General features: G+C 63.2%; 13 protein-coding genes across 13 annotated transcripts; 7 read left to right on the forward strand and 6 right to left on the reverse strand.

Annotated features, from left to right (window-relative positions):
• Positions 1–4: 4 nt before the first annotated feature.
• MJAP1_003097 (carboxypeptidase C) lies at positions 5–1,728 on the reverse strand (the record flags this gene model as incomplete). The annotated part of the gene is made up of 2 exons (XM_060267026.1): positions 5–1,410; positions 1,434–1,728. The coding sequence occupies 2 exons, from the start codon at positions 1,726–1,728 to the stop codon at positions 5–7; spliced, it is 1,701 nt and encodes a 566-aa protein (XP_060123009.1).
• A 143-nt stretch (positions 1,729–1,871) lies between these two features.
• On the forward strand, positions 1,872–5,438 carry MJAP1_003098 (1-phosphatidylinositol 4-kinase; the record flags this gene model as incomplete). The annotated part of the gene is made up of 1 exon (XM_060267027.1): positions 1,872–5,438. The coding sequence occupies one exon, from the start codon at positions 1,872–1,874 to the stop codon at positions 5,436–5,438; it is 3,567 nt and encodes a 1,188-aa protein (XP_060123010.1).
• Positions 5,439–6,204, reverse strand: MJAP1_003099 (uncharacterized protein; the record flags this gene model as incomplete). The annotated part of the gene is made up of 3 exons (XM_060267028.1): positions 5,439–6,009; positions 6,034–6,080; positions 6,103–6,204. 3 exons carry the CDS (start codon positions 6,202–6,204, stop codon positions 5,439–5,441), a joined length of 720 nt encoding a protein of 239 aa, XP_060123011.1.
• Positions 6,205–6,257: 53 nt separating this feature from the next.
• On the reverse strand, positions 6,258–8,847 carry SWE1 (non-specific serine/threonine protein kinase; the record flags this gene model as incomplete). The annotated part of the gene is made up of 2 exons (XM_060267029.1): positions 6,258–6,270; positions 6,293–8,847. The coding sequence occupies 2 exons, from the start codon at positions 8,845–8,847 to the stop codon at positions 6,258–6,260; spliced, it is 2,568 nt and encodes an 855-aa protein (XP_060123012.1).
• Positions 8,848–9,242: 395 nt separating this feature from the next.
• Positions 9,243–10,875, forward strand: MJAP1_003101 (uncharacterized protein; the record flags this gene model as incomplete). The annotated part of the gene is made up of 2 exons (XM_060267030.1): positions 9,243–10,801; positions 10,860–10,875. The coding sequence occupies 2 exons, from the start codon at positions 9,243–9,245 to the stop codon at positions 10,873–10,875; spliced, it is 1,575 nt and encodes a 524-aa protein (XP_060123013.1).
• A 946-nt stretch (positions 10,876–11,821) lies between these two features.
• On the forward strand, positions 11,822–13,396 carry BNA5_2 (kynureninase; the record flags this gene model as incomplete). The annotated part of the gene is made up of 1 exon (XM_060267031.1): positions 11,822–13,396. One exon carries the CDS (start codon positions 11,822–11,824, stop codon positions 13,394–13,396), a length of 1,575 nt encoding a protein of 524 aa, XP_060123014.1.
• Positions 13,397–13,537: 141 nt separating this feature from the next.
• On the forward strand, positions 13,538–13,805 carry MJAP1_003103 (uncharacterized protein; the record flags this gene model as incomplete). Its single annotated transcript, XM_060267032.1, has 2 exons — positions 13,538–13,634; positions 13,675–13,805. 2 exons carry the CDS (start codon positions 13,538–13,540, stop codon positions 13,803–13,805), a joined length of 228 nt encoding a protein of 75 aa, XP_060123015.1.
• A 662-nt stretch (positions 13,806–14,467) lies between these two features.
• RPS6 (40S ribosomal protein S6) lies at positions 14,468–15,259 on the reverse strand (the record flags this gene model as incomplete). The annotated part of the gene is made up of 3 exons (XM_060267033.1): positions 14,468–14,751; positions 14,792–15,144; positions 15,189–15,259. 3 exons carry the CDS (start codon positions 15,257–15,259, stop codon positions 14,468–14,470), a joined length of 708 nt encoding a protein of 235 aa, XP_060123016.1.
• A 408-nt stretch (positions 15,260–15,667) lies between these two features.
• RPS13 (ribosomal 40S subunit protein S13) lies at positions 15,668–16,161 on the forward strand (the record flags this gene model as incomplete). Its single annotated transcript, XM_060267034.1, has 2 exons — positions 15,668–15,943; positions 15,982–16,161. 2 exons carry the CDS (start codon positions 15,668–15,670, stop codon positions 16,159–16,161), a joined length of 456 nt encoding a protein of 151 aa, XP_060123017.1.
• Positions 16,162–16,935: 774 nt separating this feature from the next.
• Positions 16,936–20,448, forward strand: MJAP1_003106 (uncharacterized protein; the record flags this gene model as incomplete). The annotated part of the gene is given in 2 exon segments (XM_060267035.1): positions 16,936–17,588; positions 17,601–20,448. The coding sequence occupies 2 exon segments, from the start codon at positions 16,936–16,938 to the stop codon at positions 20,446–20,448; spliced, it is 3,501 nt and encodes a 1,166-aa protein (XP_060123018.1).
• A 648-nt stretch (positions 20,449–21,096) lies between these two features.
• On the forward strand, positions 21,097–22,848 carry SUR1 (zinc-finger protein; the record flags this gene model as incomplete). The annotated part of the gene is made up of 2 exons (XM_060267036.1): positions 21,097–22,077; positions 22,099–22,848. 2 exons carry the CDS (start codon positions 21,097–21,099, stop codon positions 22,846–22,848), a joined length of 1,731 nt encoding a protein of 576 aa, XP_060123019.1.
• On the reverse strand, positions 22,849–24,616 carry VPS52 (Vacuolar protein sorting-associated protein 52; the record flags this gene model as incomplete). Its single annotated transcript, XM_060267037.1, has 2 exons — positions 22,849–24,063; positions 24,086–24,616. 2 exons carry the CDS (start codon positions 24,614–24,616, stop codon positions 22,849–22,851), a joined length of 1,746 nt encoding a protein of 581 aa, XP_060123020.1.
• A 44-nt stretch (positions 24,617–24,660) lies between these two features.
• Positions 24,661–26,562, reverse strand: PKP2_2 (putative protein kinase YGL059W; the record flags this gene model as incomplete). The annotated part of the gene is made up of 1 exon (XM_060267038.1): positions 24,661–26,562. The coding sequence occupies one exon, from the start codon at positions 26,560–26,562 to the stop codon at positions 24,661–24,663; it is 1,902 nt and encodes a 633-aa protein (XP_060123021.1).
• Positions 26,563–26,624: the final 62 nt, after the last annotated feature.

Consider the following 26,624-nt stretch of genomic DNA (forward strand, 5'->3'; position numbering starts at 1 on the left):
GTCCCTACGGCGTGAAAGAAGTCAGGTCCTTGTTTGCGACCCAGCGGTTGAGCATGTTGAGCGCAACCGCGGGCTGGTCGTGCGGCACCATGTGGCCCGCGTTTTCGATCCAGGCAAACGTCAGGTTGCCCGCGTGGTCGCCGGCCTTGATGACCCAGCCCGCGCGCTTGGGCTTGATGCCCTTGGCGAATGTGTAGAGCGGTACCTCGGTCGCGTTGTTGATCTCCTCGTGGAAGGCGTTCGGGAAGTCGAGCACCCAGTCGTGGTTGCCCATGGCGTTACACATAAAGTCGGTCTCACCCGCGTAGATCAGCACGCGGATGCCGTCCTCGAGCAGAGGGGGCAGCAGCGCGGCGCTGTTCACCATCGAGTCGCCCTGCATCATAAACTGCTGGTTGAGCTCCATGTTGCAGCTCTGGAAGTCGACCGAGCTCGGGACGCCGAGCTGCTTCTTGATCGCGGGCTTGTTCATCAGCGTCTCGATGTAGCCCATCTGGGGGTAGCACAGATCGCCGTCCACCTCGCGGTCGCACTTCATGCGCACATCGTACATGTTCACACCGAGGTCCTGCACCGGGCCGTAGAGCGAACCCCAGCAGTAGAGCGCCGCAGGCACACAGACAATGCGCGACTGGAAGCGCTCGCACTGCTGCATGAGCGTGCCACAGGTGTTGGCCTTGCTGTACAGCGACTCGCACGTCTCGCTGCCCGGCTCAAACAGGCGGTACTTGTTCTTCTCCGAGCACGCAAAGTCGGGCACAGAGAGGAACTGCACCGCAGGATCCGTGAGACCGTTGCCAATCATCAGTGACTCGAGGTTGACGTGGACGCGGGGCGTAGCGCTGCTCGTGGCGGCACTCTCGGCCAGCTCCTTGTTCTTCTTGTGGATTTCGGCACCAATGTGGGGGGCGTAGTGGCCACCGTACGACTCGGCGGCGACCGTGAAAGGAAGGTCGGCGTACTTGGGGAAGCGAGTGAGGAACAGCTGGAGGAACGCGTACACGTCCTCGGCGCTCTTGACCGAGTTGTCGATCACCTCGCCCGAGTCCGAGTACGAGTAACCGACCTGCAGCGGCTGGTCGAGGAACAAGAGGTTCGCCTTGGAGTTCCACGAGTACTTGTTGTACTCGAGCGAATCGCCCTGGTCGGCAATGTTGCACGGGCCAAGCTCAAAGAGCATACCGGTCGACGACGAGCAGCCGGGACCGCCGTTGAGCCACATCACCAGCGGGTCCTTGCGGGGCTGCGAGCGACTCTCGTACAGAATAAACCAGAGGTGCGCATCCTCACGAATGTCGAGGTAGCCCGAAATCTGCTTCACATCGGGGTCGCAGAACGGTGCCTTGCTGTCCTCCGATTCGCTCACACGCAACTGGTAGTCGGGAAATGCGGGGTGGACGAGCTTTTGGACTGGGTCAGCTCTCAATACGTACACTTGATGCCATCAACGATCTCCATGCCCTTCATCATCCAATCGGGCGTGTCCTCGCCAAAGGCCGACTTGATGCGGTCCGCCAGCTCGTACTCGGCATCCGCCACCTTATCGACCCAGGACGGCGGGGCGGTGAGGCGGTCAGACAGGCCGGTGGCGGACTGCCACACGAGCCCGAGCGACGAACGCACGCCGCCCAGCAGCGAGTCTTTGACAGAGTTTTCAGCGTAGGCGCCGTGCGCCTGGCTCAGCGCAGTGCACAGCGCAAGTGCCACCCAGAGTTTCGGGGCGTGCATGGTGGCGGTGGCGAATGGGGTAGATCCACGTGATACCTCCGCTTCTTGCATCACGTGATCCGCAAGGGTGGCGTCGTCGACGGCCGCGGCACGAGAGTGTCGCGTCGCGGCGCTAGAATGCGATTGGCGAGGGTGTGACGAGGATGGACGAGTATAATAGCCAGCTACCGTTCGACGCCACCGCTGGTGCGAGCGACGCCAATCTCTTGCCTACAGGATGGCAGGACCAATCCTTTGACGCGCTGGAAGCGACCCAGAAACTCCTCGAAGCCGCTGCCCAGGGACAGGACTGGCAGCCCCAGCTCGAGTATGTACAGAACTCGTACGGCACTCCGATCGACCTCACGACGGAAGACGACGACGATATCGATGAGCCGATCCTCGTCGAGACACGCATCGCGCCGACGCCGCCGCTGCGCCGCAATGCCTACGTGCCGCCGCAGCGGGGGGCGCACATGCCGCCCAAGTGGGTGTGCATCGGGATCATCTATCCTTCGGTCTTGTGCATGTATGGGTTGCCGCCCGAGCTGCAGCTGCAGGGGCTCCCGGGCGAGTACCCGGACGTGGACCCGGAATGGGAGAGTCTCACGTTCTGGGGCGAGCCAGGCTATCGCCCTGTGGCGATTCACGAGGGCGCCAAGCAGGGCGCGATCACTGGCAATCAGCGCCTGGGAATGTCTGTATCGACGCTGCTCCCGGGGCCGTCGGACCTCGCGCCGAGCGACCCCAACAACAAGCCCGAAATCCTGAACGAGTTTGGCACGCTCTCCGACAAGTACAGCAAGATCGTCGAGTACTTTACTGGACAGGACCAGCTCATGACGATCTCGCGCTGCAAACTCGTATCACCGACCAAGGCACAAAACTTTACGCAGTCGATCGAGACGCTGCTCTTTGTTCCGGACGCTAGCGTCCCGATCGTCGTCGGCTCGCTCACGCGCTCGGATATCTACCTCGAGACGCCGGACGCGTACAACGCGAGCGACTTTCCCGATATGCCCAAGCTACTCAATCCGGAGGAGATCCAGCCGCGGCGCCAGCGCCCGCGGTACACTGCGCCGCTCTACACGCCGTACATGAGCACCGCCGAGACGTACAACTCGATCGGCTCGCTGGGCGGCACGCCCATGTCGAAAGAGATGCTCGAGGAAGAGCAAAAGGCGCAGATCAACTCGGTGTACGACAGCCTGAAGGGCAGCGAGAATCTCGGCGAGACGGATCCCGGGCCCCTCATTTCTGCCAAGCTCTTTACACACCAGAAGCAGGCACTGACCTTTTTGCTTGAGCGTGAGCGCGAGCGCCGCTTTGAAGAACTGCTGAATACAGATGGATCCGACGATACCAACCACATTTCCCTATGGACCGTCGCGCAGCAGGCTGGCGGACGTATTCAGCGCTTCCAAAACATTGTCACGCAGACGACACTCAACCGCACGCCGGGAATCTGCCGCGGAGCGATCCTCGCCGACGATATGGGTCTCGGCAAGACGATCACCGTCATCTCGGTCATCGCCAAGACCATGGCCGAGGCGCATGTGTTTGGGCACTCGCCGCTGGCGCCGGACGTCTGGAGCGACGACGAGCCGCAGCTCGTTGGCGACTCGCGCAACCGGCGCACGGCCGAGCAGGCACGGCGCGAAGAGCTGCGCTGCCGCAGCCGCGCGACACTGCTCGTCTGCCCGCTGTCGATCGTCTCCAACTGGGAGTCGCAGATCCGCGAGCACTGGGACCCCCAGAACCAGCCCTCGATCTATGTATACCACGGCAGCGGCCGCCTCACCGATCCTCATCTTCTTGCAGACTACGACGTGGTGATCACGACATACTCTACGCTCGGCTCCGAGTTTTCGAATCAGACGACGTGGGCCGCAGCGGCGGGCAAGGGCGACAAGGACGACGACCTGCTCGAGATCGACGCGGATGGCGCCCCGGTCACCAAGAAGCGGCGCAAGATGAACGAGGCGCCGAATACCTGCCAGCGCATCGAGTGGTTCCGCATCGTGCTCGACGAGGCGCACATTGTGAAGGAGTCGCGCACCTGGCAGTCCAAGGCGGTGTGCAACCTGTCGGCACCGCGCCGCATCTGCCTCACGGGTACGCCGATCCAGAACAAGCTCGACGACCTGTACGCACTGATCCTCTTCTTGCGTCTCGATCCCTTCTCGGACAGGACGGTGTGGAACCGGTTCTGCCGGGACAAAAAGCATCTGTACCTCAACCAATCGCGCAGCAAGGACGACGAGCTACTGGACCCTACGTCGCTCGTTCGTGTACAGACCATTATGAAGTTCCTTACGCTGCGCCGCATGAAGACGGACCGCCGCCCCGACGGCAGCCTGATCCTTGCGCTGCCGCCCAAGGCCTCGCGTGTCGTGAAGCTTGCGCTGAGCGAGGCGGAGCGCACCAAGTACCAGCGCCTGCACTCGCGCTTCCGCGAAGAGTTTGAGGAGCACGTTGCCGATGGAACGGTGGGCGTGAACTATGCAACAATCCTGCACGAGATTCTGATCCTGCGCATGATGTGCGACCACGCCGAGCTCGTCGAGGACTCGATGGACTCGGGCCGCGCACGCTTCGGCATGGAGGACCTTTCCAGTGCGATCCGCGACGACGGCCTCACACGCCGCCGCGCCGCCGAGTTCTTCATGCTCCTGAGCGACAGCATGCTGGCACAGTGCAACAACTGCGGCACGGAGCTCCCGAGTCTCGCCGCGCCCGCCGACGAGATGGACGGCGCGCCGCGCAAGAACGATCCCAAGCTCCCGGTCGTGACGCGGTGCCAACACACGTTCTGCTCGCAGTGCTTCCAGTCGCAGGTCGGTCACGGCTGGCCGAAGCCGAGTAAAGAGACGCGCGAGCCATGCCCGTGCTGCGGCACAGAGCTGCACCTGATCCTCGACGCGGTCGCGCTGACGCCCGCCGACGCGGATCTTGCCGAGTCGGGTGTTGCGCCGGAGAAGGAAAACGGCTCGCGCCTCCTTGCCGCGCTCGACGAAAAGGCGCAACCCAAGCTTGCGGCGCTTTTCCGCCCGGACGACCCTGCATCGTGGCCGGAAACGTGGAGCACCAAGGTACGCGCGCTGATGATGGACCTCTTGCCGTTTGCCAAGTGCAATCCCTCGTCGCAGCTGTACGACCCCGAGGCGCCGGTGCTCGAGCATGTCATCGCGGCCGGCAGTGACGAGCAATCGCCGCTCGTCGAGGTGCGTGCCGTGGAAGACGTCGACCAGAAAGGGCGCCACCCGGTCAAGTCGGTCGTCTTTTCGCAATGGACGCGCATGCTGGACAAGATCGGCGGCGCGCTCAGCCACGCCGGCATCAAACACCGCCAGCTCGACGGTACGATGAGCCGCGGGCAGCGCGAAGAGGCGCTGCAGGCGTTCAAATCCGATCCGAGCGTCGAGGTGTTCCTCGTGAGTCTGCGCGCGGGTGGCTTTGGTCTGAACCTCGTGTCGGCGTGCCGCGCGTACCTCATGGACCCCTACTGGAACCCTGCGGTGGAGAACCAGGGATTGGACCGTATCTACCGCCTTGGCCAGCAGCGCCCGGTCGTAATGACCAAGTTTATCGTGCACAAGAGCATCGAAGAGCAGATGCTCGAGCTGCAGCGCCGCAAGACGGAGCTTGCCAACCGCGTCGGCGCCCGCCGCCTTACGGGCGACGATGCGAAGCGCAACAGGAACGAGGAGCTCAAGCTGCTCTTTTCGTAGCTACCGTAGGCGCAGCGACGGCGCAACACGCTCTACATCACGAAAGGTAAGGCTCACTCGGCGGGCGCGCGGCACGCTTGTCGACGTGGCCTGTGCACGCTCGATGACCTGCCGCAGCGCCGCGTCGCCGAGGCGGTCGACATTGCATACGCGCGCGAGGTCCGCAGGCGTGTCGACGTCGCGCTCGGCGATACCGTGCAGGTACTGGGTATAGGCCGCGCCATAGGTAATCAACAGGCTGCGGGGCTCTTGCAGGATCGAAAAGGCGGGCTCGGGGGGCAACGTGCCGTCCACTTTGGGCTCGTACAAATCTAGTAGGATGGGGGCGCAGAGGGAGATGGTCGCGACGGCTGGGAAGTACGCGGGGCCGTCCTTGTGCGCCATGATACCTTGCCCCGGCTCGTACTCGTTCACGAGGCAGTGGTTCGGCTGCTGGTGCTTGCTCCCCGAGAACACGCCCGTGTCACGCAGGCGCTCAACCAGCGGAGGAAACTGGGTAAAGAAGGGAGGAAGCGTCTCGGGGACGAGCATGCCCGAGCGCTCGGCAATCTGGCCGCCCCAGTACTGGAGCCTGGGTCAGGGGGCAGCTACCTACCTGCGGTGCGCGAGCTGCTTCCACTTTGGCCGCGGCGCCTCGTCGATCTGCGTCAGCCGTGCGGCCTACCTTGCGCACGAGGTACGCCTCCTCGTCGCTCGACACAAACTCGGGGATGTACAAGAAACCCCCGTCGGGGCAATGGGGCACCGCGATGCGGAACGCGTCCATGTGGAGTCGTCGTTAGATCTACAAAGCGCGGTCGCCCAAGAAGGACACCTTGTCTATGTCCATACCCTGGTGGGTATCAGGCATGCACGCGCTGGGGGACAGGAACGTATCGACAGTCTGGGGCTCCTCAAAAGCGTCCTCGGTCATGAGCGATGTAGAGGTATCCGGCGAGGCGTGGTCGGCGTGGTCGGCGGCGCGGAGGACCTCGGTCATAAACGCGATTTCGTCCTCCTGAATCATTGCGCCGCGGAAACGGACGACCATGCGCTCGCTATCAAGGTCATGCGAGGCAGGGGGGGCATAGTACTTGGAGGCGGGAAGGGGGTACGGCGCGCCATTCTCTGTTTCGGCGCTGAACGCCGGGAGCTGGTCGAGCTCGTTCGCTTTGAGGCCACGGCGCATTCGGTCGCGCACCACAGCGAGCGTCGGGAGCTGCATCAGGTCGTCTGCGGTCGGGCGTAAGTAGGGCTGCGAAGACAGGAGCGCGGTAATCACGCTCTGCATCGCGGGGCTCAGCATATCAAGCTGCACGTCGGAGAAGTCGTCGCACCGTAGCTTGTGCCACGGCTCGCCATTGTCCGGGATCTCGACACTGCACGCAGCCTCGAGCAAGATCAAGCCCAGCGAAAAGAGATCGGCAGGCTTACCGTACTTGGACTCAAAGATCACCTCCGGAGCAATGTACTCTCGGTCGCCTTCGCGCTCGAGCGAGAGGACCTGCGAGCCTTTGCGGTGCTGCCGCATGCCGCGGCGGCGCGGCCGCTCGGGCGCGTCGCCCCACGAGCTCTGCGGCGCACTAAACGCAAACGTGCCCTGTCCCGCCTGCGCCGGGAGGCCCCACGGCGCCGGCGCCTGGTGCAGGGGCGAGGACGGAGGCGTGAACGACAGATCGCTCGCGCTCTCGCCGTCGCGCGGCATAAACTTGCGGGTTTCGAGATGGGCGCCTGCGACAATCTCTTTGGCGGTGCATCGAGGCCAGCGCGTTGCCATGCCAAAGTCGGTAATCTTCAGGCTGCCGATTTCCGTGATGAGGATATTGGCGGGCTTCAAATCGAGGTGCAGCACGCCGCACCTGTGGATGTAATCGACGCCCGCGGCGAGCTCCGCCAGGACTTTCCAGAGGCGCGCCTCGTCGAGTGCGCCCACCTGACGGCCGTACTCGGCGAGGACAAACGCGAGCGAGCCGAGGGGGCACAGCTCCGTCTGGAGATAGAGGAACCCGTCCTCTTCCCATGCACTCAGCAGATCCACGACGCCTTCCGCGCCAAAGAAGGGGTCGTGCCATGTGCTGCGGTTTTGCCTCAAGAGACAAAGCACATCCACTTCCTCTAGGCGGCGGATGCGGTCTTTTGGCCCGAGGAACGCGCGCTTCATGCGCTTCACGGCAGAGACGTGCCCGGTAGACTTTTCGCGCACCTTTACCACCTCGCTAAACTCGCCCTGGCCGAGCGTGGACTCGGTCACAAACTGGTCCTCAAATATGCTTTGCGTCGACTGCCGGTGCCGCGCATGAGCCGGCTCGCTCTGCGCCACGGCACTGACCTTGACCGCGGGCGGCGTCTGCCACTGGTCGACCGGCTCCGAGTGCCGGGGGCGCTGCACCTTGTGCTTGCGCGCGGCTGTGCCGCCATAGGCTTGCGAGGGCGAATGCGCATGCGCAGCTTCAAACCACTTGAGGTGCGGCGGCTTGCGCGTCGGCGTGATCGGTGTCTGTTCCTCCGGCGATAGCTCGCCGAGCGCTAGCGACGGGCTCGCCTCCGAGCCGTATAGCGAGCCGGTGTTGAGCACCGGGGGATTCGCGTCGCGCGTCATCGGCGTGTTCATCCACGGCGAGTCGGCGAGCGGCGCAGGACGCGCACTCGGTGCACGCGCCATGAGCGGCGATGCAAAGCAGTTGTTCGGCGAGTTCATCACGTCCGACGGCGTTGCGACCGCGACCGATGCAGGCGCAGGCGTCGGCACCTCGGTCATAGGCGTGTCGGGCACCTCGTCCATAGGGACGGCGCGGGGGAGCGGAAAGGCGCCCGTGTGGTGGCCGGTACGTGCGCGGCGGACGGGCTGCTCACGCTTGAGGCTCGGCAGATTGTACTCGTTCTCGGACGGGGGCGCGTTGCGCAGCGGCGACTCTGGCGCCTCGAACACGTCATTCGGGTCGATCGCTGGGCGCGGCTCTTCGAGCAAGTGGCCGAGCAGCCCGCTTGCGGCTGGGACGCGTTCCGAGGCCGAGCGGTTGTGCCGGCGCGGCCCTTCGGAGCGGGGAAAGCCCATGCCCAGCGTGGGCGAGTGCACGGTGCGAGTGCGCGGCGCCTCGGTGCCCGGTGCATTGAAGTAGGTCGAGCGGGGCGGCGTGGGAAACAGCGGCGAGCGCGTCGGAAACGGGCCGCCCATGGACCGGCCGCGGCGGTGCACGCGTGCAGCGGATGCGGCATCTGAAATAGCAAAGGAGGGTTTGACTGGCGTGTCGGGCATCACCGCGACGCTCTTTTTGGAAAAGGAGCGCTCGGCCATCGCGGTCTCGACCACCTCACGGAGCGGGCGCGGGTGGTGGAAGCTGTTTTCTTTTTGCATGGAGCCGAGCGACGAGGCACGTTCCATGTCCGAGCCCCCATACCGCACGGTCGCCTCGGACTTGGAGTCCACCATGGTCCCACGGCGCCGCTTGGACACGAGGCCGTTGGATGCGAACGCTGTTTGGAGCGGCCGCACATTGCGGAACGACTCGGAGGTATTTGGCGTAGAGGATATCGGGCCAGGTACTGGTGGGAGCAGGCGACTACCGCTCGTACTTGCCGGCGGCGTCGACGCGGTGCTCTCCATTCTCCGAGGTGCGATGCGTCCTGCACGGATGGATCGGCTGGGAAACCCTCGCGGGACGCGCGCTGAGACGCGTCCGACGCGTGCCGCGCGCCGGCAAAACAGACTACATATTAGGTCAGCATCGGTCATGAGACACCGGCGCTGCGGGGCGCAGATGCCAAGCCAACCAAATTGCGCTTTGCATGACCAACACTGAGGCAGTGTCAGCCCCGGGCCCTAGCATGCCGGAGGATACCATGGCAAACGAAGAAGAGGTGCTAGTCAAGCCTGCTAAATCGGAGGCCGGTCTCAAGGCGAGTCTCCCGTCGCCGTTCTCGGAGGAGATGGGGCCGTACCGCCTGGACCCCGACGACTTTCGCTGGCGCAAGAGGAACGAGGGACCGGCACAGGGCAAGTACTCGCGCGGTCTGTGGGGCGGCGAGATGTACCAGGAGCGCCGCGCACACGGGACGTACCGCGGCGACGACATGATCACCGGAACAACGCTTGCGCTGCCCAGCACGCTGGACCGCAAGACGTTTTTGGAGCTCTTCACGCTCGCGTGCATGCGCGCGCGTTTCGACTTTCCGATCCTGGCGGTGACGATTGAGACGGGGCACCTCGCCATCCCGATGCTGCCGTGTCTCGTGTACGAGCCGGTGACGTCGTTTGAGCAGATCGAGCGCTGGGCCGAGAAGACAATCGTCGTCCACGAGCCCAAGACGGATGCGGAGCACGCGCAGACCATCGAGGAGCGCACCGAGGCGGTGCGCAAGGAGCTCGGCTTGACCGAGCTCAAGGTCGAGGAGTGCGCCAAGGTGACGCACCTCGTGCTTTCGGGCCGCCCAGACGAAACGAACAGGGTCTCGGTGCTGGTGCACTGTGCGCACTCGATCTCTGATGCGCACACCGAGATGCTCGTCGTGCGCAAGGAGCTCGCGTACGTGAACGAGTGCCTGCAAGCGCCTTTTCCTTTGCCCCGTACCCACGAGCTGCACCCGTCGCAACTCCCGTGGGGGGAAGAGGTCGAGCGCCTTCCGCCGACGCTCTACGAGCTGTACGGCTCCGACGTCACCGTGTTCGATCCCGAAAAGGGCATCAAAAGCTCTGGAAAAATTATGAGCGGGCACTCGCTGCGCCTCGACGAAGGCCGCGAGGCGGGCGTCGGCCCGTGTGACACCCACCATACTACCGTTCTGCTGTCCAAGGAGGAGACAGACTCGGTATACCGAGCCTCCAAGGCGCAGGGCTGGACCGTGACCCTTTCTGTGGATGCCGCGCGGCACATGGCATACATCGAGATGCGCCGCGCATACCTCGAAAAAAGGCGCAAGCAGCCGATTCCCGAGACGCTCCAGACCAACTTTTTGATGCCGGTCGACGGCCGCCCGCGCTTCGTCGAGCCGTACAAGGGCAAGGAGTTTGCTGGAAACGGCACGTCGGGCTTCGTAACAACCATGCCGGTCATGGAGCCGTACTACGTCCCGGCGAGCGTCGAGCGCTATACGCGCTTCTGGCGCGCCAAAAAAGACCTAAGTCAGGTGCGCGTCTTTTGCAAGCTCGCCAAGAACCTCGCAGGCATGTACCGCGAGGCAGAACTCGACTGGCAAGACCGCATCGACGGCATGACGCCCCTTCTCATGATGGGCGGTCTGTTCAGCCCCGAGTATCCCCCGCAGGACCTTGCGCCGGAGGGTTTCAGCTCAGTGGGCGTGCTCGAACGCCTGCTCCCTGCCGAGCACCCCGTGGCGGGGCACGACGAGCCGATCCGTGTCACGGACTGGTTCGTGGGCCTCACCATGTCAAAACACCGCTTCAGCCTCAATTTTTCTTTCCATATCTGGACTTTCCTTGGCCAGATGCACCTCTCTGTAATTCATTCGGATCATTTTTCGCAGGAGTATGTTGTACGTTTCCTGGACACGATCAAGACTACCCTTCTCCTATTCGCCGAGGTATACGATCCCAATTCGCCGTCTGCAAAGGAATCGGGAGAAGGTTGCCACATCATGTAATTACGCACCTAATAGTTCGTCAAGGTAGTCTTCCATGGCCCCAGACGATGCGGCCGGTGGCTGAGATGGCGCTCGAGACGGCACTCGAGACGGCGGGGGTGGCTCGTCGACCGACGCCAGGAAGGCATCAATGTCCAGCGGATCGCGAGTGGCGTGCTCGTCTTGCGTCGCACTGCCTTTGGGCGGGCGGGGGGCGGAGTGCGCGCCGGGTACTGTGCGCCGCCACGCGGCCGCACCGCCTTTGGGGACGTGACTTGCACTCAAGCGTGCTTTGAGGGCTGCGTTAGCGAGCAAGACCTACCTCGTGCCTCATCAGCGGCCTCCTTATCGCGCCGTATCATCTCGAGTTCATCATTAGACATCTTGGGCGGCGCGCGGGGATCACGCAGCCAGTCCGGCTCCTCTTCACTTTCGGAGCCGACGTCAAACTGCGGCTTGGCGTCCACGTCGAGCGACGCGACTTTGTCGCGCAGCTTGCTCAGGTCCACCTCGGGCTCGGGCTCAACCTCTGCATTAGCACAATGACGCACCCTCGTGCGGATCGACCTCTTCTTCTTGGTAGCGCCAGCTGTTGTCCTGCACCCGCCTGCGCCGGAACTGGGCAGGCGCCGGCGCATCGCTGTCGTCCGACGCCACGCTGCCGCTCTCATCTCCGCTTTCTTCTGGCTCTTGTGCCGGCTTCTGCTGTCCTTCTTTCGGGGGAATGCCTTTCTTGGCCTTGTACCGCCGCGACGCACGCGCTTTGTATTTGTTCTGCAGGACCATGGGTGGACAGTGCGCAAGGAACACACCTGCATTGAACCACCATGCCCTTTTCCCTGGAGCAGTTCCGAGCGGAGCTTGACGGGTTGCTCGACGATGCGGCCGCGCCGCACAAATACGACAGTGCGGCACTCGCAGAGAAGCTCAATGAGCGCGACCCCCTAGGCAAGCTGCGCGATGGCTACGAGCTGCCGCGCATGCGCGACATTACCGGCGACGCCTCTGTCCCGGCCGACGCACCGGCCTACTACTTCTGTGGAAACTCGCTGGGCCCGCTTGCGAAGCGCTCGCGCAAGTACGTGCAGGAAGAGCTGGATGTTTGGGGCTCGGTGGGGGTCAATGGGCACTTTGACCATATCCACGGGCGCCCGTGGGCCAGCATCGACGAACGCGCGACGCGTTTCACGGCCGAGATCGTCGGCGCGAAGCGCTCCGAAGTCGCGGTTATGGCGACGCTCACGCAGAACTTGCATACGATGCTCGCTACCTTTTACCGGCCGAGGGCCGGCGGGGCGCGGACCAAGATTCTGTACGAAAAGCGCGCTTTTCCGTCGGACAAGTATGCGCTCGACTCGCTGTGCCGCCTCAATGACCTCGATCCGCGCGCATGCCTCGTGCCGCTCACTCCGCGCGAGGGCGAGTCGTATATCCGCACCGAAGACATCCTAAAAGCCATTGCCGACACGGGCGACGCGGGTGCGATGATCATGCTGGGCGGCGTGCAGTACTTTACTGGCCAGCTCTTTGAGCTCGAGACGATCTGCAAAGCGGCGCACGACGCAGGTATGGTGATGGGCGTGGACCTTGCGCATGCCTTCCTCAACGTACCCCTTGCTTTGCACGACTGGGGCATCGACTGGGCCGTGTGGTGCTCGTACAAGTACGGCTCGGGTGGCCCAGGCGGCATCGCCGGCCTGTTTCTGCACGAAAAGTGGCATACACAGGACCTTGTGCGTCCTTCTGGCTGGTGGGGTCACAACCGCAGCACGCGCTTTACCATGCCGGAAGAATTTGACCCCATTCCGGGCGCTGCCGGCTGGCAGGTTTCTAACCCATCGGTGCTCGACGTGTCTGTGCTCATCGGCTCCCTTGAGACGGTATGGGAGGGCGTCAAGGCCGCCGCGCCGAACGACGCCGCAGAGCTCGACACGATCGGTACGGACGAGGACACAAAACACCGCGAGACGCTTTCTTCCTTGGGCTACGGCCGCATCATGCCGCACATGCGGGCCAAGTCGCAGCGTCTCACGGCCTACCTCGAGCTGCTCATGGGCAAGGACGGTTTGGACTTTGAGCAGTATGGCGTAAAGCTACGTCTCATTACACCGGAAGACCCCGAGCAGCGCGGCTCGCAGCTCTGCGTGCAATTCCTCGAGAACGCTCCGCAGCGTCCGGGCGAGGCGGATGCGAGCGACGCCGTGGCACGGTCCATCTCCAAGGACACGCTCATGGCCCAGGTCGTCCACCTCATGGAGAAGAAGCGCGGTGTAATTTGTGATATGAGATACCCCGATGTCCTGCGCGTCGCGCCGCTCGCGGCATTCAACACCTACACAGAGGTGTACTACGTCGCGCAGGCCATAGCTTGGGCCCTCCAGCAGGTGGGCCACTCGCCGTAGCCTCCACATTCGGCCGAGAGAACGTGTCGGCAGGGCGGCCCGCTCGGCGCCTCGCCCCTCACGTCGCGGATCCACAGGCTCTCGGTGTGCAAGACACAGCTGTTTTTCTGTGAAAGTACCTGAGGTTTTATACATACCAACATGGCTTCTGCGGTTCTGAGTGCACTCGGCTACGCCAGCTTTGGTTTTTTGGCGCGCTGCTACGCCCTGGGTATCCAGAAGCGTAACATTCTCGACAGTACGTACAAGGCGCGAAACACAGGATACTGACGCCGTAGACTTTGGCGGTCACGCCGCGTTTGCGGGTGCGTTTGGTGCGCTTGGTTACTGGCTCCACGGCGTCAAGATCTCGCAGCAGGAGCTGCTGGAGAAGAAGCAGAAGGAGCTCACGGAGCGCCGGTTGGCATAAGCGCTCGTGGATTCTGCTCTGAGCATGGCGTGTGATAACCCCCAAGATGCCTCTACACGACATGCTACGTGCTCGGCGCATGGATCGACTTTCTTGGCCGCCGCACAGCATGGCTGGACATGCGGGCGTGCGTGTGCAAGAATACCACTCGAAAGAGACGTGCTTTGTTGTTTATTGCAATAGCATCAATAGCGCATCTCTTTGCTTGAAACACGAGGGAAGGAAAGAGGGGTTGTTATGGACATGTGTCAGAAGCGTCGTGTTTCACATATTGTGCATGGATAAGCAGCGCAGCAGCAGTAGCCGGAGCGTACAGAGAGAGCGACAGGGCCAGATGAGGATGTCGGCCGCAGGACATAGATAGCAAGCACATGCACCGTTGCCATGCCACATCTGCCTGTACTTCCGTCCCATCGACACGCATAGCGCCGTACGTCTCTATCCTTTTTTTCTGACAATCCCCCTCACACGCATCGAATCGAGGCAAAGCATCACATTTCTGCGACACGTAGTCTACAGGAGGAACTAGTGTAACACTGTTACATCCAGGATGATATCGTCCCTAGACCAAATCATTGGCGTATAGCCAATTACCATGAAACAGCAGCACGAGTCAGCTGCGGTAGTATTTTGGATAGAGGCAAAGATCTAAACAGAGACGTTTAGTTGTTGGCCTCCGCGGCAAGGTGGCGCTGCTTCCTCTCGCTGATGCGCTTGGCGACAAGGTCGCCGTACTCGGCCTTCTGCTGGTTGGCCTTGACGATACGGAGCTTCTTCACGCGCTGAGCGTCGCGCTTGCGCTGGAGACGCTGGGGAGTGATGAGGCGCTGGATCTTGGGGGCCTTGGTCTTGGGCTTAGCACCCTCCTTCTTGGGCTCGATGGTACGGCGGATAACGTACTTGCGCACATCGTCATCTTTCGAGAGGTTGAAGAACTTGCGGATGTCTGTAGGTTAGTATACCACACTTCACAAAGCGATACGTACGGTTGGCACGCTTGGGACCAAGACGCTTGGGGACGGCGCTCTCGGCATCGGTCAGGCCAGGGATCTCCTGCTCACCCTGCTTGACGACGATGCAGTGAAGGGCCTGGATATCGGGGCCGACGATGCAGCCGCGGACCGACTTCCGGCGGCGCTCACCAGTGCGGCGCTGACGGTAGCACGAGTCGCCCTCACCGAGGAGGAGGCGGACACGGTAGGGCAGCAGGACACCCTGCTTCATGGGGAAACCCTGCTTGTCGTTACCACCGCCAATGCGGAGGACGTAGCCCTTCCACTCGTCACCGAGGGTGTCGACCTCGACATCCTGGGACATGCGCTTGTCGTAGAAGCAGCGCCTAAAAAGTGTTAGTACAAGTTACGCGGAAAGCAAAGCACGTACACATTGCGCTCGTCAAGGAACTCAAAGGACTTCTGCGCGCCCGTGGCAGGGTTGGCAACGTTGAGCTTCATCTAGAATCGTAGTTAGCAACTGCTCAAGCAAACGGCTTCTACCAACCTTGCGAAGGTTGCACTCGAAGTGTGATGTGCAAAGAGCCTCGCCTGGCGCATATCACCCGAAAACCTGGCCAGCACCAAGTTCATCACGTGCAGTGCAGTTTGTACTATAATTCTCTCACGTGCAGTACAAAGTCACGTGTACGTTTGCACCTCTCGCGAAGGCGCCGCTGGGGTGTTCGCCTTACCATATTCAGGTCTTCAACTCTGACAAGTATCTGGTACGTTGCAGCAGTGGGTGTTGTGCATGGATTGTTGCGCCAAGGCGTGCGATCAAACGCTATGGTATTAGCAATGTCTGTACAAGCACCCAAACTCTTGTTGAGCACATACTGACCGGCGCTTTTTGCTTCGACAGACATCATGGGTCGCATGTACTCCAAGGGAAAGGGCATTAGCTCGTCTGCGCTTCCTTACCGCCGCACTCCCCCTTCGTGGCTGAAGACCAGCCCCGAGGAGGTTGTGCAGCAGATCGTGAAGCTCGCCCGCAAGGGTGTTACCCCCTCGCAGATCGGCGCTCAGCTCCGTGACTCGCACGGCATTGCGCAGGTCCGCTTCGTGACCGGTAACAAGATCCTCCGTATCCTCAAGAGCGAGGGTCTCGCTCCCGAGATCCCGGAGGACCTCTACCACCTCATCGTACGTATTCCTCGCCGGAGTCAATGCTAACCATGCAGAAGCGCGCCGTCAGCGTCCGCAAGCACCTTGAGCGCAGCCGCAAGGACGTCAACGCCAAGTTCCGCCTCATTCTCATCGAGTCGACGATCCACCGTCTGACCCGCTACTACAAGACCACTGGCGCTGTCCCGCCGACTTTCAAGTACGAGTCGTCGACCGCCTCGACTCTTGTGGCGTAAATTTGATGATTCCCTGCGAAAAGTGTTGGCGTATCCGTTGGGCGCGCCAACAATGCTCTTCCTACTTGTAATTCTGTATCAAGTACGGTGTGAGACTGTCGGCCTGCATCCCTGATGATGCTGAGTCTCTTTGCACATAGACACACACTATTAGCGCGTGTATCTGTGCGGCAATGAAAACCTTCTGGAACTAGACTTGGCGTGCACTGCGCTCAAACCCTCTCGTAGCTAGCTGCTACCGCCAAGCCGGAGGGCTGCGGCAGGCGCAGCATGCTTTTGCGCTCTGCTTTCGGCCGACGAGGAGCCAAGACCCTGCACTGGTGCCTTGCTGGCCTAAATTTTTGGTCCCTTGTGCGCCCCGATTGAATCGGGAGAGCCGCCTCGCCCCACTTACCGAACCCCGACAGGTAAAACTGCGTTGCCCGTTCCTAGGCTCTTACTGTGCGGATGGGTGAAGGGGATAACGATACGACGGTGGGGTCTGCGTCTCCTCTCGGAGCGCCCTCCCCACTGTCGCTATCACCGAACCTGGAAGCAGGGCGCGAGCCAACTGTATATATCCAACCTGAGAAACCCACGCTGAACATTCATACGGCACTCAGTCAAGATACCACGCACAATGACATGACTGACGTCGAACCTCTTTCCCTTCCCAGTCTCGCAAGTCCCACAAAAGGCCATCCGGCGTCGCCACGCCAGCCCTCGGCTGCCCCGCCGCACTCGCCACGCAGCGCGAATCTAGCACCCGAAGCAGCGCCTCGGCCGCAGCCCACGATGCAGCTTCCCCCTGATGCATTCGGAAAGACATCAGTGGTAACGGCGTCGGCAATCCTGTCGCGCTCGGGACATCTGCACCCCCTGCCACGCTCCCGCTCGAGCCGCTCCAACTCGTTTGTGGGTAGCGGGGATATGAGCTACTTTACAGCCATGCGCCGCGCGTCTTCGGCTGAATCAGGCACAGCTGCAAGCGAGGGACAAACAGGCGAGGAACACATGCCTGAAGAAGAGGAGGCGGACTCGTACTTTCCTCCCATGCCGGCCGTGCTCAAGGATCTCTGGAACGACAACACCGCCCCACCCTCGGACAAACAAAAGAACGGGAGGAAGCACACAGGTAGTGCGCTCGAGGCGATTGGTGCCATGTTCCTGCGCCAGGACAGCGCAGGCCGGCTGGACCAGCTGAGTTTGGCCCGCAATGGTAAAGGAACGTCGGTCGTGAGCTGGCCGCTGAACATGCCGCTCTGGCTGACCATGTTCGAGACGCGGGCTATGCTGCTCTCGGTGCGCAACTGGGTGAGCCGTGCTGTGTCTCTGGTAGCTTCGGAAGAAGAGCCGGCGAAGAAGAAAAAAAAGGTGCCCAAGATGCACCCCACTCCGCCGTTGGGCGGCGAAGAGCTGCCCTCGACGCCTGTCGCGATGCCAGGTTCGTATGCTCACAGTGTAGACGATGGGCTGCTCCTTCCTCCTCCGCTGCTGGACGAAGGCAGCGACCCCCGCAGCTTTGAGGGTCTGCTCGGCGTTCGGCGCATGCGCGAGCAGCAGCAGCGCAAGAAGCGTCTCGATTCGCTGCGCGAGCGAAATCGTCCTGCGCACCGTGTGGATATGTTTACGGCTTTTTCCAATTTTGTGCGCTCCGCCAAGGCTTCCGAGAAGCACCGTGTGGAATCCAATGCCACGCGCCGTCGGCGGCTCGGCATCGGTTTCGACTCCCAGCGTAACTACGAAGGAAATCCCACGCGCGAGGAAGCGATTGCCGCTTTGCGGTCTTCCAAGTGGCGCGCGCCGAGGCTCTTTTCGGCAAAGGAGCCCGAGGTGGAAGACCAAGGCGTGCTATCCGATGACGAGTCGCATGTCAAGACGTCGGCTCTGCACGCGGAGCGTCCGTCCATGCGCCGCCGTGCGACGGTGCAGCCCAATCAGAAGTTTGGCGTGATTGAGGAGGAAACGTTGCCCAATGTTACTGTAAAGAACGAGGCGAAGCCCGACGCGATTCAGGAAGAGATCGAAGCGGTGCCGGTCAGCGCGCCCGTCTCGCCACGCCCTGTAAAGCAAGACGAGCCTGTATCGGAGCCAGCCGCCCAAGCGACGTACCGCCTGACGCCACAGGTGATGCTGGATCGTGCGCAGTCCGATTCGCTCAGCTCGCCTGCGACGAGCAAGTCGGGGCGCAGTATATCATCAAGCGACACGACGAGCCGTCAGCAGACGCCTACGATCACCGCCGAAGTTTCGGCTCGAGATGCGAACCTCAGTGCGGCGTGGGTCGGGATTTCGTTCCTGTTTGTGGGTGTCACTTTTGTGCCCGACTTTGTCGTGTTTCTCCTGGCGCACATTCTCGACGTTATCATGGACATGTACGAAGTTGTGTCGCAAGCGGTGTGGTTCTTGCGTTGGCTGTGGCTGAACGGTACGGGCCAGACGGTGCTGGGCCGCTGTGCGTACGAAGCGTACAAATTCTTCCAATCCGAGTGGGCGTACGTCGCGCGCGAGGACCACGAAGCGCGGAGTGAGCGTCGCCGGCACATACGTGGCCTTCCCGCGATCCGGAAGCGCCGTGGACTGAGCGCATTTCAAGTAATTCGCGGTATACTGGAGCTGGCCTGTATCCAGGCTGTTACGCGCGAGCGATTCCAGGAACAAGGTGCGGGTCTCGAGCGGCTCACTGGCTGGCGGAAGCATACGACGACTTGTCCCCCCACGCCTGCCATGCCTGCGCAGGACGAGCCCGAAGAAGAAAATGACGACGATGACGACGACCTTGTTGTGACGAGCCGTACGAACGACATTCTCGAGATTTCGCGAACCGCGACAAAAGCACACGAGGCGCGCCGTGCCTCGTTGCAGAACGATACGGCCTTGCAGAAGCAGGATCACGCACGGGGTCTATGGGACGAGGACAACGGCATGCTGGTACGCAATGTCAAGTGGGCGTCGCAGCTGGCCATGTCTGCGTACGGTCTGCAGGTCCTGATTGTCGATCTACCTCCCGTCTTTACGCCGTCCGGCCGCCAATTCCCCCAGCAGACGTTTGCGCACCTTTCGCGCCTGGATGCCGACGATGTGCTGCACGCCGATATCCAGACACTGGACGTGGAAGCGACGTACTCGCCCACGTTTTACATTGTGCGCGACATGCGGCGCAAGGTGGTGTGTGTGGCTGTGCGTGGCACGCAGAGTTTTGCCGACATTGTCGTGGATCTGGATCTGCGCACGGAGGACGTCACCTCGGAGCTCCCCGAATGGCGCGGCATGGAGCGCGAAAAGCATTCGGAGCACTTTGCCTACCACGCCGGCATTTGGCGTGCGGCACGCGAGCTGGTCAAGCCTGGGTCGACGCTCTTTTGCAAGCTGCGCGACACGCTCAACGACCACCCCGACTTTGGCCTTGTGTTTGTCGGTCACTCGTTGGGTGGCGCGATTGCGAGTGCCGCCGCGATCCTCTTGTCCGAATACCACATGGACGAGCAGGATACCCAAGCAGACCCCAAGCAAGGCGTCTGGCGCACGGTCGGTACGGGCGGCTTCCCCGGCGACCGCCGCATCCGAGCCATTACTTTTGCGCACCCCGCAGCGCTATCGGTAAACTTGTCTGCACGCACGTCGTTTGGCGCCGTGCCCCTCGTCACGACTATCATCTACGGGAGCGACATTATTCCCCGGTTCGGCCACGGCCAGGTGCGTGAACTGCGCCGTGTCCTGGGTGCCCTTACGCGTGTCCGCCGCCGGCGTACGATGGAGACGACGACCATCAGCAGCAACCCCGGCCACGCGCCCGAGCGTGAGAGTGCCGTGGTCCACGTGCTCTGGCGTTACTGGGACTGGCTCTCGATCTGCCGCAACGACCGGCCGGACGCGGTGATGCTCGACCGCAAGCGCCGGCTCGAGGATCTCTTCTGGCGCCTCCGCTGCGAGGTCGAAGACGACCTGTACTCGCAAGCCAAGCGCCGCTTTGACGAAGCGCACTCGCTACAAAACGCACCCAATTCGCCGTGGATTTCCGCGCAGAACCCCGGCGAGGTGGACCTACATACCCTGTCGAGTCGCCGCCAGCGGCTCGACGACGCAACCCTCAGCAACGAGACGGCGCTTGGTGGTCCGCTCGTGCCGGCCGGCCGCATCCTTTGGCTGGAAAAAGGCGAGCTGTTCGACGTGACGAACCCGCTGACGTTTTTCGGCCTACCCGATCTACAGTCGACCATGTTCCTCGACCACTTCCCCGCCGCCTACGAGGAGGCGATTTTGGCGCTGGGCCGGCGCGAGTCCGCGCCGGAACGCAGCGAATCATAATTCGTTCGGCGCCTTTTTTTTGAGCCGTAACCTGTAGGGTACCTGCGCTTAAGCCACAGTGGGGTTTTCAGGGTGCAGACGTTGTCTTGCGCGTGGATGGAATATAGCACGCCGCGCCCGGCACGGATAGCACCGGCGGGCGAGCATGGAGTAAGTGCCGACCTGATGTACGCAATGTACTACCCCCCGAGCGACGCGTGCAGCGCGGCGTGCGCGCACGACTGCACGGTGGACCATGGCGCATGCGGCGTCGACACGACCATCTGCTACGATCCTCACTGCTCGATGCCGCCGTGCGAGTCGCACTCGCTTCAATCCGTGCTCACGTACGGTGTGATGCCGTGCGCCCACCCCGAGCCGCCGCGGTGTCCACCGGTCCCGGCGGCGTACGCCGGGCCTTGTCTTGCAGACTGTACTGTGCCGTGCCTCGTCGACGTGCCGTGCGCCGACGGATGCGTATCGGCCTGCACACAGCCCCATGTGGATCCCGCGAAAGAGTGCATTAGCGTGTGCGACGGGTACGTCGGCGCGCACGGCATGTGCGCGTCCCCGCCGGACCTCGGGGCGTGGTGCCCCAGCCTGAATGTGCTGCCTGCGCACGACTGCTGTGCGGTGCCGTGTCGCGAGGAGGCGTCGTGCGTCGGCACGATGTGTGCACCGCCGCTGCCGGTGCGGAGCGGCGCCGCGACACCCAAGAGCGAGCCACGGAGCGACTCGCTGTCGACTGGCGGGCACACCACGCCGTGCACGCCGCTGCATTTTGACGACGTCGAGCGTGTTCCGACCGTCTTTTCGTGCGAGTGGGACGAGTGCAATGCCCACCTATCGACGCTCGAGGCGCTTGCTGCGCATGTGCAGCAGACGCATACGATGCAGGCCAAGCACTGGGAGGCCGTCATGCAAGGCTCGCACTCGCCGTGGGCGACCGACTGCACGACGCCGAGCGAGGAAGCGCCGTACATCGCCGGTGATGCACACCTCGAATCACTACTTCATTTGGAGCCTGCGTGCCTGTGCCCTGCCCCGCTCCCTGGCAAGAAGAAGCACGGGTGCGGCTGGGAGCACTGCACCGAGTCCTTTGACACGCACGCCGAGCTCACCGAGCACATTGCGACCGTGCACGTCGGCAGCGGCAAGAACCAGTACGAGTGTCGCTGGGTCGGCTGCGCACGCGTTGCCGAAGGGCGCACCTTTTCGCAGCGCCAAAAAGTGCTTCGGCACATCAAAAGCCACACGGGCGACCGCCCGTATGCGTGCCCCGTGTGCGAGAAGCGCTTCACCGAGGCGACGACCCTGACGCAGCACATGCGTACACACACCAACGAGCGCCCGTACAAGTGCGACTTCCCGGGATGCAACAAGACCTTTAGCGTCGCCGGCTCGCTCACGATCCACCGCCGGACGCACACGGGTGATCGCCCGTTTGTGTGCCCGGTGCCGGGGTGCGGCAAGCAGTTTGCCGAGAGCAGCAATCTGAACAAGCACATGCGCGTACACCGCGGCGAGCGCCCGTTTGCATGCCCCGAATGCAAGCGCACCTTTGCGCGCCTCGACCAGGTCACAAGGCACCGCAAGACGCACCTGCGCCCCCACAGCGAAATAGACCGGGGCGCCTCCACGCCCCTCCACGTAGAGTAGATGGCTTGGCAGCAGGTCGGTGGGCACCCCGGCGCGGTGCGTGCGCTGGACGGCGGTGCGCGTGTCGTCAAGGCGTGCTCTACCCAAGAGGCCGAGTTTTACCTCGAGGCCTGGCGCGACGCCGGCGCGGCGCATGCCCGTTTGCAAGAGTGCATTCCAAAGTGCTTTGCGATCCAAATCGAGGGCCGTGCGGTGTGGGGCGACGCGGTGGGCGGCGACGGGAGCGCCGTCGTGCTCGAGAACCTAGCGTATGGCTATGAAAATGCAAATGTGTGCGACATCAAGCTCGGCCAGCTGCTGTACGACGAGCGCCCCGGCTACACGACCCCCGAAAAAATCGCACGCATGCACGCCAAGGCGCAGCAGACGACGAGTGGCACGCTGGGTGTGCGCGTCACGGGCTGGAGCGTCTGGACAGACGGCACATCTGCGACCACCGGCAAAGAGCCCGGGCGCGCCGCGCAGACGCTCGACGACGTCGGCCGGCTGTTGACCGAGGCGCTATGCCTCGACGATCCCCTGCACCGCGCCGCGGCCCAAACGCGCCTCTTGCCCCGCATACGCGCACTCCAAGCAGCGATGCGCACCGTGCCCGTGCAGCTGCGTGGCGCGAGCGTCCTGCTGGTCGTCGATGCGTCCGCCCCCCAGCGCTGCGATGCGCGTCTGATCGATTTCGCCCACTCGCGCTTTGACCGTGAGCCGGACCCGGGCCTCACGCTCGGCCTTGCGACGCTGATTCGTGCGCTAGAGACGTATACCTAACTATGTACTCGCGCCGAGCTCGGTAGCGAGCGCCGCCCACGACGGCGCCTCGGGGGTATCCAATTGCTCCGCGACACTCGCGCAGAGCGCCGCAGGCTTGAGCGTCGCCGCATGACTCGCCGCGTACGTCTTGTACTCGCGCAAGAGCCGGTGCAGCTCGGCGCGCATGCGGGAGAGGCCGCTGGACAGCGTGCCCTCCTGCGTATTGAGCTTGGTGCACTTTTTCACCATGTCGACGTACGCGCGCAGCAGCCCCTGGAGCTGCTCGCCCACGTCGCGCTTCTCCTGCGCGAGGTTCGTCGGGACCTCGGACGCGGTCCAGCGCTCGAGCAGCCCCGCAGCGCGCGCCGTGCGGTTGCCGCTGATCGAGAGCGCCTTGAGTGCGCCGACTTCTGCGTCGAGCGCGCGTGCAATCAGCGGCCAGGTGCCGAGGATGTGCCGCATGTACGCCGTCTCGAGCTCCGGCGAGAGGCACCGCCGCGCGCGCGCCAGGTCGAGCAGCGCCTGTGCGAGCGTCGCGGTGGTGAGCAGCATGAGCAGCGGCGGGTTCGGCACGCCCAGCACCGCCTCGCGAAAGTCGTGAAAGTGAAACAGCGCCGGCTCCATCACCTGGCGCCACGTCTCGGCGGTGATGGCGGCGTGTGCGTCGTGCTTTTCTTCTTCTTCCTGCGTAAGCGAGAGCATGCTGGCGGCCGGCATCACACTCGCCTCGTTCGTATCGCTCATGCCTGCGCCTGCAAAGAAGCGCGCGAGGAACGCGTACTCGGAGCATGCCGTGTCAGAAAAGACCAGGGCCAAGGTATGAAAGAGGTGCTCGGGCGAGGCACGGAACGACGCGTCCTCGCTCATGTACGCAAGCACAACCGGTGCCAAGGCCGCGTTCGGCAGAGCGAACTGCAGGCGCTCTTCTGCATAGGGCTGCGGGTCCTTGACTCCGCGCGCCACGCTCCCGCTCGGCTCGGCCCAGCGGGGCAAGATGCGCTTGAGCTCGCGCACGTACCGCCGAAAGGCCGTTTCGTAGTAGAGCCGCGCCGCGTTGACGTACGCGAGCTGCACCTCGACGGCGGCGCGCGGCGCGTGCGTCGCAAGGAACTGGTAGAGGGGCTGCTGATGCGGCAGCAGCACCGAGAACTGGAGGATCGGCAAGGTGGTCGCGACCGACGTACGGATTGGCTGGAAGAGCGACAAGAGGTGCGGGCGGATCTTGGCAATGGCCTGGGTCAGCAGCGCAACGTACCGCAATCTTGGCCTGCTCGGCGACCGTGCGCACCTGCGCCAGAGCCGTGTTCGGCGCCGGGGCGCGCGGCTCGGCCGCGTCGCGCTCGTTGAGGAGGCGCAGGTGCGTATCGATGGCACGCACTGCACGCATCCATGCGTGCACGTCCTCGTCGATCGGCGTGTGCAGTACCGTGCGCACGACGGACGGCGCAAGCGCCGCCGTCTGCAGCCATTCCGAGAGCTGCGCCTCGCTTCCGGCCTGTGTCGCAAGCTGTTCTTCGAGAGAAGTCGACGTGTCTTGCAGCTGCTGGATGTGCTGCGACGCCTCATCGAGCTGCGTGCAAAAGGCCTGCAGCTCGGCGTGCATCGCGTCGAGCCGCGTGCGTGCGGCGCGGACGTCGCTCGCCATCGCGCGCAGCGCGGGCGTGCGCGCCTCGCACGCGCTATCCTGCGCGGCCTCGACACGGACGAGCGCATCGGCAGAGAGCTCTTGCACCGACCGCCGCGCGGCGGCCGTCGCTTCCGCGAGCGGCGCAGCGAGCTCGGCCATGGTCGGGAAAATAATGGAGGCGTGTACTATCAACTACAGGGTATCTACCAGTGGCGGCCACTGGGCGTCGGCTGTGCGAAGGAGGACGCAAGGAGCGTGCTGGGCGTGCGCTGCCTGTGCAGAGGCGTCTCGAGCGTCGTCTCGTCGCTGGCACACCCCGTCTGCGGCGTCTCGGCGTAGGGGGCCGTGGTGCGCGGCGTCTCGGCATAGGCGACTCGCGCACCGACGCGCGGACGGGGCGTGGGCGCGGCACGGCTTGCAGGGCGTGGCGGGGGCGCCGCGACACGCGGTGCGGCGCGGCTCACGGGGCGTGATGCAGGCGCAGGCCGCTTCTGGCCGTGCGCGGGCGCCGGCTTCGCGTCGCGCACCGGCGCGCGTGTGCGGACGTGCTTGGCGTTCTCCTTGGCCGCCTCGAGCTGCTCTTGCAAGTACTCGACGTAGCGCCGACCGTCCATGAGAAAAGGCATGTCGTTTTCTTCCTCCCACTGGGGAATGAGGCCCAGCAGCTCCTGCTCGATGCGCGGTTTTTGGATCTTGACACGCTTGCGCATCTTTTCCTCACGCAGCAGCCGCCCGGGGTCGCCGCGGTTCCCACGGCCCAAGAGGCGCGCCGCATCGTGCGAGCTGTTCTCGAGCTGGATGGCCTCGTCGCAGATCCTGCGGTACTCGCCGATCTTGGCCAGGAGCGGCGCACGCTGCTCGAGCATCTCGCCGAGGCGCGTGCACATTTGCTCGTGCTGCGCGAGGATCGCGTCCCAGTCAAAGTCGGTCGCCGGCGCATCGTCGCTCGGCAGCTCAAGAAAGTAGGCGGGAAAGAGCGACTGCCGCTCCTCCTCCGACATGTACAGCGCGTCCCACTGGTCCCAGATCTGCTCGCGGGTCTTGGCGATAAAGAGCGACATGTGCTGCGACTTGAGCGCCCGCATCTTGTCGAGCTCCTCCTTGTAGGCAGCGACGACGCCAAGCGTGCTGCCGCAGTGCTCGTGCACAAATGCATCCATTTCGTCGTCCGGCACGCCAAACCGTCCCCATAGCTCGCACAGCTCGTCGTAGTACGTCTGGATGTTGGTCTCGCGCTGCGTCTTTTCCTGCTCGAGCGACGTACGCAGCGCCTCGCTCTGTGCCATTACGCCGTCCGTCGGCTGCAAGAGCGAGTGCGTTGGCGCCGGCGTATCGTCCACGTTCAGCGCGGTCACTTCTGCGGCAAGCAGCGACGTGTCGCCCTGCTCGAGCGGCACAAACTCGCCGTGGAACGTGCCGTCGTCCAGCGACGGCACTTGCTGGATGTAGCGCAAAATCGCCAGGTGGAACTGGGCCTGCTCCGAGGCGTCTGCGCTAATTTGGCGCCCGAGCACCGTGACCTTGGGCATGACGTGCAAGTCCGACCAGAGCTGCACGATCTCGGTGAGCTGCGCCTCCATCTGGACCTTGCGCGCGGTGTACACTTGCTGCACATGCTGCCAGTGGCTCTCGAGGCGCTGCAGGTACTGCGCCGAGACGTCCTGCCACTCTCCATGGGCCACATCCGGGTCCGGCACCTTGCCGCCCGCGTCCGACATGCATGCATCGAGCGTGCGGATCTGCTCGAGGACGACCGCACACTGCTGCTTTTGCGCGTCGTACGCCTTCTCGAGGCGCCCTTGCTCGTCCTTGAGATGCGCCTCTTGCGCGAGCAGCGGCGCGTCGCCCTTTTCTCCTTCCCTCTTTGCCCCTGTCGCCGCGCACAGCGCCGTGATATTCTTCTCGTACTGCGTGCACTGCTCCGCGACGCGCGTGACGTCCGCTTGGACCAGGCGCAGCTGTGCGTGCACTGCGTCGTGGATGCACGTCTTTAGCGCAGCCATCGCCTTCTCAAGTTCGGCGGGAGGACTTCCTAATTGCGCATGGAGCGCAGCGAGCTCCGCACTCGACGCGTCAATCAGCGCACTCAGCGTCGCTGCATCCATCGCGCCGTGCGTCGTCGTAGTGGAGTGTGTTGCTTCACGTGGACGCGTCGCGTGTCACGTGA

The sequence above is a fragment of the Malassezia japonica genome, chromosome 5, assembly GCF_029542785.1.
Source record: "Malassezia japonica chromosome 5, complete sequence".
NCBI lineage: Eukaryota > Fungi > Basidiomycota > Malasseziomycetes > Malasseziales > Malasseziaceae > Malassezia > Malassezia japonica.